At 39.6% G+C, this 16294-nt stretch overlaps 3 protein-coding genes across 3 annotated transcripts; 2 read left to right on the top strand and 1 right to left on the bottom strand.

The window, feature by feature from the left end:
- The first annotated feature begins 923 nt into the window (after positions 1-923).
- Positions 924-7130, top strand: LOC122653646 (alcohol dehydrogenase class-3). The gene is made up of 9 exons (XM_043847552.1): positions 924-1026; positions 1203-1339; positions 2798-2844; positions 2933-3258; positions 3830-3912; positions 4005-4080; positions 5638-5795; positions 5899-6060; positions 6687-7130. Exons 1-9 carry the CDS (start codon positions 993-995, stop codon positions 6801-6803), a joined length of 1140 nt encoding a protein of 379 aa, XP_043703487.1. The 5' UTR covers positions 924-992; the 3' UTR covers positions 6804-7130.
- Positions 7131-9829: 2699 nt separating this feature from the next.
- LOC122653643 (pentatricopeptide repeat-containing protein At1g33350) lies at positions 9830-11547 on the top strand. Its single transcript, XM_043847548.1, has one exon. It carries the CDS (start codon positions 9845-9847, stop codon positions 11495-11497), a length of 1653 nt encoding a protein of 550 aa, XP_043703483.1. The 5' UTR covers positions 9830-9844; the 3' UTR covers positions 11498-11547.
- A 578-nt stretch (positions 11548-12125) lies between these two features.
- Positions 12126-13686, bottom strand: LOC122653645 (ammonium transporter 1 member 2-like). The gene has a single exon (XM_043847550.1). It carries the CDS (start codon positions 13644-13646, stop codon positions 12141-12143), a length of 1506 nt encoding a protein of 501 aa, XP_043703485.1. The 5' UTR covers positions 13647-13686; the 3' UTR covers positions 12126-12140.
- Between the last annotated feature and the right edge of the window lie 2608 nt (positions 13687-16294).

The raw sequence follows: 16294 nt of genomic DNA, 5'->3' as shown, positions 1-16294 counted from the left end.
GGAAACTCGATCATAAAAAAAGGAAAAAAAAGGTGATAGAAACAATAAAAAATAAAATTGCGCCTCTTTCCCTCCTATTTTTCTAATCGTGGTTTAAGATTAAAATAGATTTTTTGGGCAATTTTGGAAGTTTACTCTTATTTTATTCTTACATGACATGACTATTAACCAGAATTGAGTAAATCTTTTCAAAATCGAAAGTAGTGGCTGTTAAACAAATTTGAAACCTATTTATCTTCTAATTTCCATTTTCATCTAGTAGTTCTAAGAAAAGAATCATTTTTTCAGGCAGTAGCCTGATCTACGACCAACCTGTTCCTTCATCATCGGCTTGTTGGAGTGCCGGAGAATCTGGTACTAGCAATCCTAGAGGAGATCCGAGAGAAGTAGGAGAGGAGAGGGTAGGGGTTGACATTCGATTATGCCCTTAATCATTCCAAAATCTAATAGGATAACGGGAGAGCATTCTCCTTGGAGCAGCATAGGAACCATGTGCACGAGCACATGCTGGCATCTCAAGGCGGGATTTCCACCTTTCATGAGGGTGGGGCGATCATTTCGCCCTCCTCCCAACTGTGTCCGGGCGTGGCCGGCGCCCCAAGATCATTGTTTCATTACCTTGATTAAATATAAATTAGTTCTTTACCAAAAAAAAATAAATATAAATTAGTTCTTTACCCAAAAATTAAATATAAATTAGTTCCTTACCAAATAAAAATAAATATAAATTAGTGGAGGTCCAATGCTTGCAATGATGGGATGTGGGAACGATGAGGAACGCCCGTAGCCACGCTATTTCCGGGCCTGCAGCGACACGTGGCAACAGTAGAAGGGGGGATTGCCCAAATCTCTCATGGCAAGGGGTTCAAGGCACACCCTTCTTAGTGATCAGTGAACACTAATCAGTGAGGGCACCCATCGCATTATTGTATAACAGGGAAAGAAGGGAAGCAAAGCGACGAGCGAGAGATAAGGAGTCCTTGATTTCTTCCATGGCTACTCAAGGGCAAGTCATCACTTGCAAAGGTACTTTTGCTCTCTCTCTTTCTCTGTCGATCGCTCTTCTTTTTCAAGCTTTGTATATCCGATCGATTAATCGATCTTTAGGTCGATCTTAGTTCTCTGATTGTTCATTAATTCTGTTTCTTTGATTTTGACTTTTGATCTGGTTGTACACAATGCAAATGGTAATGATGAAACAGCTGCGGTTTCATGGGAACCCAACAAGCCACTGGTGATAGAAGATGTGCAGGTGGCTCCGCCACAGGCTGGTGAAGTCCGAATCAAGATACTGTTCACTGCTCTCTGCCATACTGATGCTTACACTTGGAGTGGAAAGGTATTACATTTTTATTTATTTTTGTTGTATCATTTACCTAATCGATACTTTGTTGGTTCATCTGCAATCACGTTTGATTAATCCATTCTGAGTTTTTTTGAGGAAGCGCATTTAGAACTCAGCATCATTCGGGTGAGATTTTGTACGGATTGGATTGTTTTTTTGAGGGGGGGGGGGTGTGTGTGTGTGGGGGGGGGGGTACATACGGACTACTGTTGAATGTGTGTTTGTGTGTGTCGCTGAAAAGCTAATTTTGGCATCTTAAGAAGCCAATTTAATTTGATTTGATATCCAACAAGTGAATGAACCCAACTCACCTCAGACATGGTTTGTGTAAGTAATGCCCTTGGCAGGGATATTTATTCAAGTCCTCATAGTTTTAACAGAATTTCCTCATTTTTAGATCATAGGAATTAGTTGCTAATTTTGTTATAAATATCCCAATTTATTCTCTTTAGTCTCTTAAAATTTTACCCACATGTGATGTAACCCTCCTGCAGAGGCAGCAATGATTTGGTATTACTGGTGAATTTGAGTGAGTTCCCTAAAGTCAATGTGCTGCTAAAGTTCTTACATTTGCCTGTTGAACTAAGGTTGTCCTATTTGTCACAGTGGCTAGACACTGATGTATTAGTTTTAAATTCGGCAAAGGAAAAGAAGAAAAAACTGGCATCAATGATTTGGACTTTGGAGCATTTAAGCTGTTTCATGTTTACATTTTGGGGTGTCCCCCCATTCCCCCTAAATCCCTAATCAGAGAAATGGCAATAGAGTGGGCCAACTACTAATGCCTGTAAATAATGCATAATCTTGTTTCCTTATACATCAAAATAGCTTACTATTGCTTGTTACTTATATTTAAATCTTGTTAAGAGTTCTTCCCTATATTCAAGTTTCTAACTATCTACTAATATCTGAAATAAATACATGTGTAAGTTCCTTATACATCAAAATATCTTAGTAATTGTATTTATATCCTGTTACGAGTTCTGCTCCATATTTTAAGTTTCTAACAATCTATGATAGCATTACTGGCAGTTAGGACATTCAGTTTTGCATGCAATACTCTTCCTTGCTGCAGTAGAGCTTGATTCAGAGTAGCAAACACTTCACTTGTGGAACATAGAATGCAAAAAAGGTTAAGTTGGTTTACCAAAACATAGAAAATGCAACAGAAGTGGAAGTGGTGGTGGTGGTGGTGGGGGACCTTGAAATGAGGAATCCTGCTAGCATTTCCATTATTTCTGGCATTGAGTTTTTATTCTTTCTTTCCACTATTTAAAGGTTGTTAATCACATTTGCTCTGCACATTTCCCCACAAGTATGCTTCTTGCTCTGGTATATGATTATTTATCAAATCTAGTCTGGTTTCTCTTACATTTTCCTTGCTTTTTAATTTTTTATTTTTTGATGGGTTCTACTGTATGTTTTCTGGAATTTGATTCTTCTGCTTTGCAGGATCCTGAAGGGCTCTTCCCTTGCATTCTTGGTCATGAGGCTGCTGGGTATGTACACTATTCGTATCACATGGCAGATTCATAATTTTGAATTATTCTATCGTGGGTGGTAAATTGAAATTGAAATTTTCCACAGGATTGTAGAGAGCGTTGGGGAAGGTGTGACTGAGGTTCAACCTGGGGACCATGTAATACCTTGTTACACTGCAGAATGCAGAGAATGCAAGCTTTGCAGATCTGGAAAGACAAATCTCTGTGGCAAAGTGCGGGAAGCTACTGGAGTTGGAGTTATGCTGAGTGATCGCAAGAGTCGGTTCTCCATAAATGGTAAACCGATTTATCATTTCATGGGAACCTCGACATTCAGTCAGTATACTGTTGTACACGATGTTAGTGTTGCAAAGATTGATCCAAAAGCTCCTCTGGAGAAGGTGTGCCTACTTGGTTGTGGTGTTTCTACAGGTGAGCCATGTGTCTCTGTTGTGCCATGTCAAGATGTTGATATTAACTGCAGAATTTGTTTTCCATGTTCTCAAGGTCATTTCTTGAATTTTGAATCCTTATGCCTTCTAGAAAATCAAGGCCAAGCTATTAGGTCTCCTTCTCCCTCCCTTTGGTGCCTGGCTAAGCCGCCAAGCTATTAGTTCAAAGCTTGTCATTTGAGATTGTCCTTTATTTCAACCTGGGAAGGATGAAAGTTCCATCCCATCATATTGGTAGTAGGTCATTATATCTTTGGTGAGTTGGCCTTCTTCCCCCTCTTGTTTGTGGGGTGGGGATAAGAGAAGCTTTTATCTGTCAGTGTTTTGTTTTAAAATGTTTTGATTGAGTATTAAAAATGCAAGCATGAATATAAAATATTTTCTTTTTTATATTGAAGGAATAAAAAATAAAGGCATAAATATTGGTTCTTATAGTAATATTTCCTGATTTTTGTGTTGGTAGTCTGGTGTTGGGTTTTCTTTTTCATGTAATATCTTAATCAGTCTACATTTTATATCTTTGTCGATTTTAATATATTTTCTATTTTCAGGTCTGGGAGCAGCTTGGAATACTGCAAAAGTAGAACCAGGTTCTATTGTTGCTGTTTTTGGACTTGGGACTGTTGGCCTTGCAGTAAGTTGTCCAGACAAAGTGACAAACAACTCCAGCTCGTATCATGATCCTCTGCTGACTTATGAATTGTTCTTTAATTTTTATGTCCATAGGCTGCAGAGGGTTCAAAAACTGCTGGTGCTTCTCGAATAATAGGCATAGATATTGACAGCAAAAAATTTGAGAGAGGTACATCTTCAATCCTTTCTACTTCTTGATGGCTTGGAATTCGTTTCTCAATGGGTTGGCCTAAAAAGTGCTCAAATCTGTGGTCTAATGTTGACCTGCTACAAATTTATCTGTGATTCTTCTTCATGTAGCTTTATTAAGTACAATCATGCTATTATTGCAGGGACTATCTACTTTAGTGTTTGGAGAGATGTTAAAATTGCTTAGTGTAGGTGATCTGATCCAATATTTTATAACCTGGGATCAGACTAGAGCAAAATAACCTGGTTTGTTCCGCTCCTAGAGCTGTACATACACATTCACAGATTGGGCCATTATATTGAGATCAACTTAACTGTTAAGCTGCTGAGTCAGAACTTATTTGTTTTGTGTCTACATGTCACCATGGCTGCATGCTCCGCTTTGCCATGTGGCAGAAATGGGTGGGTCCATGTTATAGACCTGACACTCACCTCAATGCTCAAGTTTCAGCCCAAACAAGCTGGGGAATTATCTCAGAAGTGAGTACAAAGTGCCTTTAAATTCTATTATAGTGAAATGACATTCTTTTAATTTTCAACTCACTTTTAACCCCTTCCAATGTTTGTTTAAGGCTGAAATTTGACCACTGAGATGATTGTGGGGTACTCTATCATCCACGTCCATCAACATATTCCAATTTCCATGTGGCAAGGAGAGACAAAAAAGTGATGGCATTCTAAATGCCACCATTGATTGCATTTAGGATGCTTATTTGGTTATTGCATTCTTGAGGGCGATGAAAAATGACAAGTAGCGGAAGCTGTTTAATGATTTCCAATGAGAGATTCCCAAGTTGTCCAAGCTCGTGGATTTATGTGATGATTGCATTTTTGGTGCTTGTATGCCAAAATTTTAAGAGACAGAAAATGGATATTCTTATATGTTACAAAATTGGAATTTGGAAATCACTCAATGTGAAGTCTTGCTGTATTGAAATTTATGCTTGTCAATCTGGCAAACAAAACAAATTCCATTCAGACAAGCCTGTCATCTAGATGTGTTTGCAGGTGCTAACTTTAGCGATCATACGAATTAGCCGACGCTAGTAGGTTTTAATGATCAGGAAGTTAATGTTCTCCTATTTCTGAATTCAGAATAGCAGAAAGACCGTTGGAAGGGTGGCCACTCCAGAAACCCTCTTAACTTTTACTAATATTACGTTAATCTCCTCATATGGAGATATCAAGTACCTTTTGTATGTTGAATGTACGGATACCTGCCAATTAAGGTCATGGGTTTCACTGAGGGCCCCAGCACAGACACACATAGCTCTCCAGGAAGTAGCCTTATAGTTTGTTTCTATCACTTGCCATTTCCAATGGATGTGGTGCTGTTTTCTGAGCGTGGCTTCATTCTAGGGAATTTTTTGTAAGATCACTCGCTTAATAGAGAGAACGCTAATCTTTTCCCTTGCATTGGGTATTTGAAATCAACCCTGAGATCCCTCAAGTGGAATCATATCAATGATTCAACGTTCTGTCAAATGCTTGTTTTTTGGATAATTAACTTGTCATTTTAAGCTTTCTATTTTTTCAGCGAAGAATTTTGGAGTTACAGAATTCATCAATCCAAAGGACCATGATAAACCAATACAGCAGGTTATTGTTGAGCAAACTGATGGTGGTGTTGACTATAGTTTTGAGTGCATAGGAAATGTCTCTGTGATGAGGGCTGCTCTCGAATGCTGTCATAAGGTGAGTTATCACCAGAGGGTGGCACATTGTGGTTTCATTGATGGTTGGTTAGTCCTATTATCATCAATTTTAAGACATGCCTAATTTGGTTGGGAACTTGCAGGGTTGGGGAACATCAGTTGTAGTTGGTGTTGCAGGATCAGGTCAGGAAATATCCACTCGCCCATTTCAGCTCGTCACCGGACGTGTTTGGAAAGGAACAGCCTTCGGTGGTTTTAAGAGTCGTACTCAGGTTCCTTGGCTTGTTGACAAGTACATGAAGAAGGTATTGTCTGTGAGATCCCTTAATCTTTTGGTGAGCCATTTAGCGTGTTAAAGAAAAATGGGCCCTCAAATGAGCTCTTCTCATTTGTGGAACTATCAGTCACCTAGGACCATAGTTATTAAAGCTGAACCACTTAAGTGTCAAGTTGTGGTTTCTTCTGGTTTAAATGAACGGCTATGCCAAAAACCAGGGTATGATGTTGGTGGGTGGTTTGTTCCAGTCTAACCTGGTTTGGTCCAGTTCTTAAAACATTGCCTAGGACTTCCTACTGTTGATCAGACATTCATCAACGCCTTGTTCCCTGCATATGTGGGAACAGAGCTGGTTTTACCAGATTATGAATTGTAAATGTGGTGATTTCATCCCTTTTCTATTTGTTTTGACATAAAATGGATGGAAGCAAAACTAGGCAAGTAAAATTTTTTATTTTAGGGTTTGTTTCATTGAAAATTAGTGGGGATGTAAAAATTATACAGTGGGAAGCCCACTGTTTTATGCCCAAAAGTTATAAATTAGAGTGGTGAAAGTCAAATATTTTCACGTTCTTATTTACTTGTGGACATTTTTACGTCAAAATGAAGAGAAGAGCCTTATTTGTTATTCCCTCGTCTCTTTGCATCCTATAGGAAATCAAGGTTGATGAGTACGTCACACACACGTTGACACTTGCGGATATGAACAAGGCCTTTGATCTGCTGCATGAAGGGGATTGCCTCCGCTGTGTGCTTTCGATGTTTCCATGAGGTGATCGTCCATTTACTACTATGATATTTTGGAGCTTTTGCGTGTGGTTGCAAGCTGCTCAATCCTTGAGCAATCGTTGTGTTCTTCTGTATGAAGTTCTAAATGGCTCATTAGAACAAATTCTTATAAAACATAAAATGTTCATCTGGAAAAGACAATGTCCTTGTCATTTTTTTTTTGTTGTTGTCTTTGGATCAATATGATTAATATCTTTTGTCTTTGCTAATTGCCCCACCCACCCAGCTCAAAAAATTTGAGAAACGTTGTAGTTAAATAACTAGAACACTCTGTGGATGAACATGAAATTGATTCCTTCCATGTCGGTGTCATATGTACTGAAACTTGGATGGTGAGGTAGTCCAATATGAAATGGTTTGATATCAGGTTTGAGGTAGTCCAATATGAAATGGTTTGATATCAGGTTTGCAACCAAAGAACAGCTTTGAATCCTGTACCAAAGTAATTTTGGAGTGGAAGGATTCAATCGATCAGGAAAGCGCTTTTTCACACTGAGGCTGATGGGGGACTCCACAACTCTACAGCCAAGTGTGAATGGAGTGGACCTCGCATGAGTCTTATGCCATATCTTCTGATCGTTCAAACTTACATTCAAGACCCAACCGATTTCTGCTGTGTCTGGAAAATTTGAAAACTCCAAGCCACCAACTCTCACCCAGCGAGGCAGAAGCATGAGAAATTGACTTCCGTATGAGCAAGTTTTGATTGTTCAACAACACATTCAATTTCGTCCCAACTTCCAAAGTCAAATAAAGCAACTTCTAAATGTAAATGGCCCTTTTGGAGGCCTGGGCTTGATGACTTTTGCGTACGGTTTCCAACTTTGACTGCCATTGAATTCAATGGAAGATTTATTGTCCTCCCCCATCTTCTTCTTCTTCGGATGATTGGCAAATGGCACGAGGGCACACAGCCCAATAAGAATTCAACCGTACATTGTTTGAATTTCCAGGAACAATCATTGGGACCCATGTTTTTGTTGGAGTGTAGACCCCAAAGTACGTTTGGGAATAAGACCTTTGGGCAACTAATCCTTAGGAGGGAGGATCTTCAAAGTCTAGGCCCATAGGCCATGTGGTATTTTATAGCAATTTTATTCGGTTAATTTCTGGTTGGAGTAAGTTTTCATATACGGTCCTGTAAGCATGTACGATCGTGTCCTCTCTCACAAAGAGTTGGAAAAGTCATAAACACCCACCTATTAATTAATGCCTTGTAAGCCGTGTATGAAAACTTTCCCTTTTCTGGTTTCAATCATAATATAAGTGATATAGAAGATGATATTCCACAAAAAACTTAAATAGGATCATTGTTTTAGTGCATGGTATCGGTCACTTGAAAATTGATATGATACCGGATCGGTATCAGCAAGGATTGATCATATCGAACAAATTTACCCCTGATTCTCATTTTAAAATGGGTTTTGACCATTTTATCCCTTGTCTGTATTGTGTCAGGAATATAGTATCAGGATCGATCACTTGCAAAATCGATACGTATCGCTCGATACGAGCGATACAATATCGATACCGATACCGATACCTCAAACCATTAATAGGATGGATGAAGTGGAGAAGTGTGTTTACTTTAAAACTTAAAGGAAGATTTTATAGAATAGTCATACAACCGGTTATGATTTATGATGCAAAATGTTGGAGGTTAAGGAACATCATGTAGATAAACTTAATGTTGCGGAGATGAGGATGTTGAGATGGATGTGTGGCAAAATTAGGCAAAAATAAAACAAGGAATGATCATATTAGAGCTAATTTTGGGAGTGGCTTCGATACATGAGTAATGGATGAATAATGATTTGATTCAGATTGAAGAAACTAAAAGAACTAGGGGTAAACCTAAAATGACCCTGGGAGAAGTATTGAGGAAAGCCATAAATAGCTTGGACTTTGTATCAAATATGACTTCGAATAAAATTGATTGGAAGGCCCTCCATGTAACTAACCACATTTAGTTGGGATAAAGTTGAGTTGTTGTCGATCTAGGTTTGCCCTGGTGGTTCGTTGCTCCCTTGGGAGAACAGCATTAGGAACTTGATTGGTGGTTCAAGTCTCCTTAGCGATACCTAGTCCACATTTAATTGCTTTCCAAGAAGTGTAGCCTATGGGTCCCCTCCTTGCCTCCTTGTGGGGCCTTGATGGCCGATCGGCCCTTGACTTGCACAAAAAAAAAAAAAAAAAAGTTGAGTTGTTTAGTCTGTTAATTAGCATTATTATGAGTGCATCAGTGTACCACCATTCAAATTGACAATTTTGCTTATTCTATTTTGATGTTTTGTACAATCTACATCTACAAAATTTTCCAGAGGATCTTTGATGATGACACTCCTGCCATCAAGAAAGTTGTTACTTGTTAGCCTTCCAAGAACACCCCAAGTATGTATACCTATCAAACCATCAATTTTTTGTCGGTAGTCGAAAAAAAATGGCTTATCTCCCAAAAAAAACATTTGAAGTCCTTTATTTTTCACCATGTGGCATTTCATGCATGTCTACAATACTTTTCAATTTTGTAAATCTGAATCATTGAAAAGCACGAATAATCCACAAAATCCATTCTTTCCAAGTCATCAAGAATCATCTATTAATGATGATAAAAATCCTCTGCAGTGCGCACTGCATTGAGGCTTTGTGAATTCGACATGTGAATGCGGCGACATCCAACGGTGACAAGCTCGATAGAAAAAAAAAAAAATGCAATCGAGCTTGCACCGTGCACAGTCAGATCGGTGCACTAGAGAGGATTTTTATCCTATGGATGAGTGATTTTCATTGACTTTGATATTTACATGTGGAAGGTTCACACAGGTCCAATTTTACACAAATGAACAGGGGAGGTTAGACCTTACCTTCCAACAAAGGCTATTTGTCAACCAAAATTTCAGGCCATTTCCATTGGCTCATGAACGGACCTGATTGCATAAGTAAAAGAGCCATTACCATTGGGCCATTGGCCCATTCCATGCTCTTAATTCAAGACAGTTAACCTGTTAGTTATTTTCTGTTAAATGCAGAGATGGGGAAGGTTAGCTGGAAGCAGGGGGACCAATGGTACCATGCCCACTACTACTGCCTGTAGTCCTGAAGCAGAACTTCTCTGCAAACCAAACCTAAACAAGTACGTGTTGGATGTGTTGGACAAATGCAATCATCTCAACCATCTCCAGCAGCTACAAGCCTTCCTTCTAACCCTTGGCCATGGCCAGACTCAGTTCTATGCTTTCAAGCTTGTTCGGTTCTGCGCCCTCACCCTCTCCAACCTCAATTATGCTCGCTTCATCTTCGATCACCTTCACTCCCCCAATGTCTACCTCTATACGGCCATGATTACGGCCTACGTGTCCAAACCCGATCACAAATCGGCACTTCTCTTGTACCGGAGTATGATACGTCGAGGTCGTTCTAAGCCTAATCATTTCATCTATCCCCACGTCTTAAAGTGTTGTTCGGAGATCTCTGAAACATTGGGGACTAAATCAATACATACCCAGATCTTGAATTCGGGTTTTGGTGGGTACCCAATTGTGCAGACTGCTCTGCTTGATTCGTATTCTAGGACATGTTCGGACCTCGGAACTGCACGGCAGTTGTTCGACGAAATGGGTGAGAGAAATGTTGTGTCTTGGACGGCTATGATTTCGGGCTACGCGCGGCTTGGGCAGATTGGAAATGCTGTTTCGCTTTTTGAAGATATGCCTGAGAGAGATGTTCCATCCTGGAATTCTGTTATAGCAGGTTGCACTCAGAATGGTCTGTTTCCGGAGGCCATCTCACTCTTCAGAAGAATGGTTAGTCTTGTGGATAGTGAGGAGAGGCCGAATCAGGTTACGGTTGTGTGTGCACTGTCAGCTTGTGGTCATCTTGGCATGCTTCAGCTAGGTAAATGGATCCATGGATACATCTATAGGAACAGCCTCGGCCCCAATTCGTTTGTCTCAAATGGTCTTGTGGACATGTATGGTAAATGTGGGAGCTTGAAGGAAGCAAGAAGGGTTTTTGATGAGACATCAGATAGAAGCTTGACTTCTTGGAATTCGATGATCAATTGTCTTGCTCTTCATGGGCAAAGTGAAAGTGCAATTGGCGTGTTTGAGGAGATGATTGGGTGTGAAGGAGTAGTGAGACCTGATGGTATCACCTTTGTTGGATTGTTGAATGCTTGTACTCATGGTGGATTGGTCGAGCAAGGTTGTGATTATTTTGTTTCCATGACTCAGGATTATGGAATTGAACCTCAAATTGAGCACTACGGATGCATGATAGACCTTCTTGGTCGAGCTGGTCGGTTTGAAGAAGCCATGGAAGTTATCAGAGGGATGAGGATTGAACCTGATGAAGTTGTTTGGGGTTCTTTGCTTAATGGTTGTAAGATCCATGGTCATATGGATTTGGCTGAATTTGCAGTGCAAAGACTGATTGAAATCGATCCAAATAACGCTGGTTACGGTGTAATGTTGGCCAATATTTATGGAGAGTCAGGTAATTGGGAAGAGGTGAGGAAAGTGAGGAAGTCATTGAAGGAAAAGGGAGTAACAAAGACACCCGGATGCAGCTGGATTGAGATTGATAACCAAATCCACCAGTTTTACTCTGCTGATAAGATGCATCCTGGATCAGATGAGGTATACAAGATTTTGGAAACTTTGGTTGGTTTATATTAGCTCAAAATCTGTTGCACAATACCTTACAGCTCCACCATCAAGACTCCAGCGAAATTAAGGATTCTTCCCCTGTTTGTACAATGAATTGATCTGGTGATTTCAGTGTAATATGGGAAAAGAATAAATTTTGAATTGGTTTTCTGAATACTTCAAATTTATTCCTTATGACAGTGAACTGAGATGAGGGGCTACAACTCCATACAAAATTTTTGAATTTAATTCTTTCTATTTAATTGGGACGAACTCAAATTGTTTAATTGGAATTTACAGAGAGAAATCCAACCCATTATACAAGAGAAAGAGAACAACCAGAGTAGTAGATTCTCTCATGATAAACCAAATGAAATAAAGAGAAAAGGGTTTTAGTAAGGACCAATTATCTTTACAAAAGATGAAACACCACCACAAGTCTTTCACTGTCACAGTCCCAGTGTTTTCTTGTCGCCATTCACTGCCATCATAACTTTAGAAAATCAGAGAAGTCCAAAGGAGTTATGGAGCAGCCATGTTCATTCCCCATTTCACACCACAGAGACAGAGACGACATACATGAATCCATATCTCATACAATATCTCCATCTACCAATCAAAACAAAAGGGTAAATTGATCCAAAAAAAAAAAAAAAACTAAATGATTTGACAATCAAACAACTTGTGATGATCCATTGTTAATGGTAGGTTCCACTTTTCTCAACATGAATCCCTGCTTTGACATCGGATCTTCCTCTTCGTGATACACGTAAGCGAAACCACCGTGCCTGGTCAGATCCATTCCGGCCATTTCGTCTTCTGCAGATATCCTCAACAGCTTCAATCGATGCAGAACATAGAACAGAGGACCCATGGTAACACTTACCCAACCAGCGATCACTAGAATCTGAATAATGTGAGCAGCCAATAGCTTTCCACCACCACCCATGAACAACCCATAAGGCCTTCCTTCCGCATAAACCTCATTAACGTAAGCTTCCCTCGCGAACAGTGCCGTGAATATGATCCCCCACGTCCCACAACCTCCGTGCAACTGCGCTGCTTCAAGTGGGTCATCGTACTTAAACTTCTCTGCAAGTTTATTGCAACCAATCAAGACCCAAGCGGACACGAACCCACAAATAATCGCTGCCCATGGCTCTACAACAGAGCAACCGGCGGTGATCGCTGCAAACCCACCCAAAAGCCCATTACAGACGTCGATGACGTTCCAGTGACCAGTCATCAACCGTTTCCCAAACAATGTAGTGAGCGCAGCCGTACAACCTGCCAAGGTCGTCGTCACAGCCGTTCGTCCCACGGCGCTCCATTGACCGTAGTATGTTCCGCTACTGTAAGGCTTCATGATTTGCAGAAACGAACCTGGGTTGAATCCATACCAACCGAACCAGAGCATGAAGGTACCCAGAACAACAAGAGAAGCACTATGGCCCCGCAAGGCTACAGATCGGCCGGCGTGGTCGAACCTGCCTATACGTGGACCTTCGATGAGTGCTCCCCAAAGACCTGCAACCCCTCCGACCAAGTGAACGACGCCGGAGCCGGCGAAATCGATGACCCCAGAACCGAACAATAAGTTATCAGTGTTTAAAGCACTAGCCCAACCATCGGTGGACCAGATCCAGTGAGAGACAACCGGGTAGACGAAGCCCGTGAGGAAAGCAGAGTATATAAGATAAGCGACGAATTGGGTTCGCTCTGCTATGGAACCACTGGTGATACCGGCGGCAGCGATGGCAAAGGCCCACTGGTACAAGAAGTGACTGTAGTCATAGCCTTCGGTGGGAAAAGTGTTCATGCCGAAGAAGTGACGGCCGATGAAACCATTGGAGGGCTCTCCAAACGCAAAGGCATAACCAAAGAGATAGTAGAAAAGGCCACCGGCAGCGGCGTCGAGGACGTTGGTGAGCATAATGTTCATAGTGTTCTTGGCACGTACGGAACCAGCGCAGAGCATGGCGAAACCAAGTTGCATAGAGAAGACGAGGTAAGCGGAGAAGAGAAGGTATGTGGTGTCGATGGCATAACTTGTATCATTAAATTTGTTCTGTACTTCACCAAAGAGACCACATATGTAGTCTGCCGCGGCGGTTGAGTTGGTGGCTCCGGCGAGATATTGGCCTAGCGCAGCCGCTGAGCAGGTCAGAGGTGTTGCCATTGTAGAAGAGAGTAGAGAGAGAGAGAGAGAGTTGAGAAATGTTTGGATACTCTTTCTCTCACGGGACTATTGCCAATTGGGGATCCGATTCCCATTCTCTTCTCTTTATAGAGAGCGAGAAAGAGTGAGATGTAGGACAGAAGGATTTGACCGTCTCTCATGGTTGTTGACTTCTCTCCTTATTAGTTGTAGGTTATAGTAGTATCACCAAAAAAAAAGGTTATAGTAGTTTTGGAAAAGCACGGAAGGGTAATTTGGTAATAATGTTAGCGATTTTGGTGTTTGGGTTTTCTTCCAACTCTGCTTTGATTGGTTATTATTCGATGGTGGATGGGGGTACAGTAATTTATGGAGACGTGGGTCCCACATAGCTTGTGTAACTGTTGATTCGATTTGAAAATTCTGGTAATGTTTTGTTATATACTCAAAAAAGTATGTTTCCGATTTACTCTTAACAGTCTGAAACCAAACAAGACCCAACAAGATTCAATTGAGATCATAGAATCAAACTTGTGCAATCCCAGCCTTACACCTTGTCATCTTTGGTGGAATAAAGGTTTTAAAATCTGGAATGGGACCCACTGAATCAACCTCCATTAATTTTGATGCGAATTCGGATTGGAATTGGTCAGTATCTTTTAAAAATAGAAATCCTCGAAAATAAAATCCAAAAGAAGAATCAAATATTTATTTTTATTTTAAAGATAAAAAGGTAAGTTTATTATTTTTTTCCAGATTGAAAAAAAAAATTTACATTTATAATTGATTCCAAAATGGGTTTTTATCGATTTCCAATTCGAATCAGTCGATTTCACCGATTTCGTTACAATTTTTAGATGCATTTAAGGATGTCAATTTGGGACGAGAATCGAGAACCGTCCCAGAACCATATCGCTAAAATTTGGTACCAGATCATCCCATTAATGAAATCATCTCGTTAAAAACTACACCGCGTTTGGTTTCATAAATTTGTGGGAGCATGTATTGATTTTGAATGGGAATCTCTAGATGGACTTTCTGTGGATTCATATTTTGGAAAAGATAATCTGTTTGGTTCCCCTGATTATTTTGTGAATCTGAAGATACATGCCCTTTTATACTTTGTCTCAAATTTTTGTTTCAACATGGATTTCACCTCATGAGGTGAAATCTTAAGATTTCACTTTTTACACTAAAATGATGAATCTCTAGATTTTATAAATCTTTGGAAGGTAATTCGCTTTTTTCAACCAAACAGTTTTTTAAAATAAGATTCATGTGTCTGGAAAATTACATCTCACAGAATTAGGCAACCAAACACGGTTTAAGGTTCTCTCTTATTCTACCAGCTTTAGAACTGTTTAGGAATCGATACCATCCCATCCAATTGATAATCGGGATCGGGACCTAGATTCGGTCTCGTTAACTAAATGGGACGATACAAGGATTGACACTTTTGGTACTGATACCGGTACAGACCCATCCCGAATACTGGGAACCGTCCCAGCTCCCAAGTGACACCCTTAGATGCATTGACTCCATTTTAGGGGGAAAAAAAAAAGTACATTCATAATTTATTCCAAAATGGGTTTTTATCGATTCCAATTTCGAAAAAACCGATTTCGATTCAATTTTTAGATGTATTGACTCCATTTTAGAATGAAAAAAAATTTACATTCATAATTTATTCCAAATTTGGTTTTATTGATTTCAATTCGAATCAGCCGATTTTACTGATTTTGATTCAATTTTTAGATGCATTGACTCCATTTTCAAACGCGGTGAAATTTTACCTATACCATGCCAGACGAAAATTCACTTGACACTAGACATAGCTGTCCTATTTCTTCTCTTATTGAAGCCTTTCTGATGTCAACTCTATGTCGATCTGGCTGATTCGTATCGGTATTGATGAAGATCGATACAAATCCCTGATCGATCCCGTATTAGTGGATCAGTACTCACTAGTAAAAATGAAAAAAAAAAAAAAAAAAAAAAAAACTAATTTTTTAAATAAAAACATAGCCAATCCAAACCGATATGGTTGATCCGGATTGGTCGATCCTGACCAATACGATCGATCCAGATTGATATCGGTCTATCCATATCGATATCAATTACTAAAACCCTGACCTTCTTTTGAATTGCTCATTGTCTTATTCTTGAAAATTATTTTGCCTTAAGTTAATATTAAAAAAAAAAAATAAAAATTTATATATCATTATTGCATTAAGTGCGTTATATTAAAAAAGGTCAACCATTGGGATGCAGGATCCAATCGACAATGTTGGATTCGAACTTTAAGGGTTTTGTGAAATTGTTGGATCAAACAACAAGAACATTATTTTCTATCTTCAAAATGATTGTTTATCTTCGTTTTTGCAGATTCGACTATCAGTAACATGTACAAGTACAAAAAATAGTTATAAGTATAACAAGATTTTCCCCTAACTAATTGTCAGGTCAAAAAATAGTATTGGGTTTACACTTTCAAACATGAGTTGTCTCCCTTTAAGTTAGGAGAAACATGGACAAAAATGGAAAATGTACAACGTCTACACCACAATTAGACCAATTTGGTTTTGGAAATCCATGGAAAACTTTTTTCCATCCTTATTTTTAGTACGGGAGAACAATGCAACAAGCAATGGAAAGTTGGAAACAATTTC

This window comes from Telopea speciosissima, chromosome 3 (genome assembly GCF_018873765.1).
Source record: "Telopea speciosissima isolate NSW1024214 ecotype Mountain lineage chromosome 3, Tspe_v1, whole genome shotgun sequence".
Classification (NCBI taxonomy): domain Eukaryota; kingdom Viridiplantae; phylum Streptophyta; class Magnoliopsida; order Proteales; family Proteaceae; genus Telopea; species Telopea speciosissima.
The sequence above is the reverse complement of the archived record's forward strand: the minus strand, read 5'-3'. Positions and strand labels throughout refer to the sequence as shown.

Bases quoted from the DNA above. Each gene is read 5' to 3' on its own strand.
- LOC122653645 (XM_043847550.1), bottom strand. From the start codon at position 13,646: ATGGCAACACCTCTGACCTGCTCAGCGGCTGCGCTAGGCCAATATCTC.
- LOC122653646 (XM_043847552.1), top strand. From the start codon at position 993: ATGGCTACTCAAGGGCAAGTCATCACTTGCAAAG. The intron at 3,913-4,004 runs GTAAGTTGTCCA...TTATGTCCATAG, and splicing joins TTGGGACTGTTGGCCTTGCA to GCTGCAGAGGGTTCAAAAAC. The intron at 5,796-5,898 runs GTGAGTTATCAC...GGGAACTTGCAG, and splicing joins CTCTCGAATGCTGTCATAAG to GGTTGGGGAACATCAGTTGT.
- LOC122653643 (XM_043847548.1), top strand. From the start codon at position 9,845: ATGCAGAGATGGGGAAGGTTAGCTGGAAGCAGGGGGACCAATGGTACC.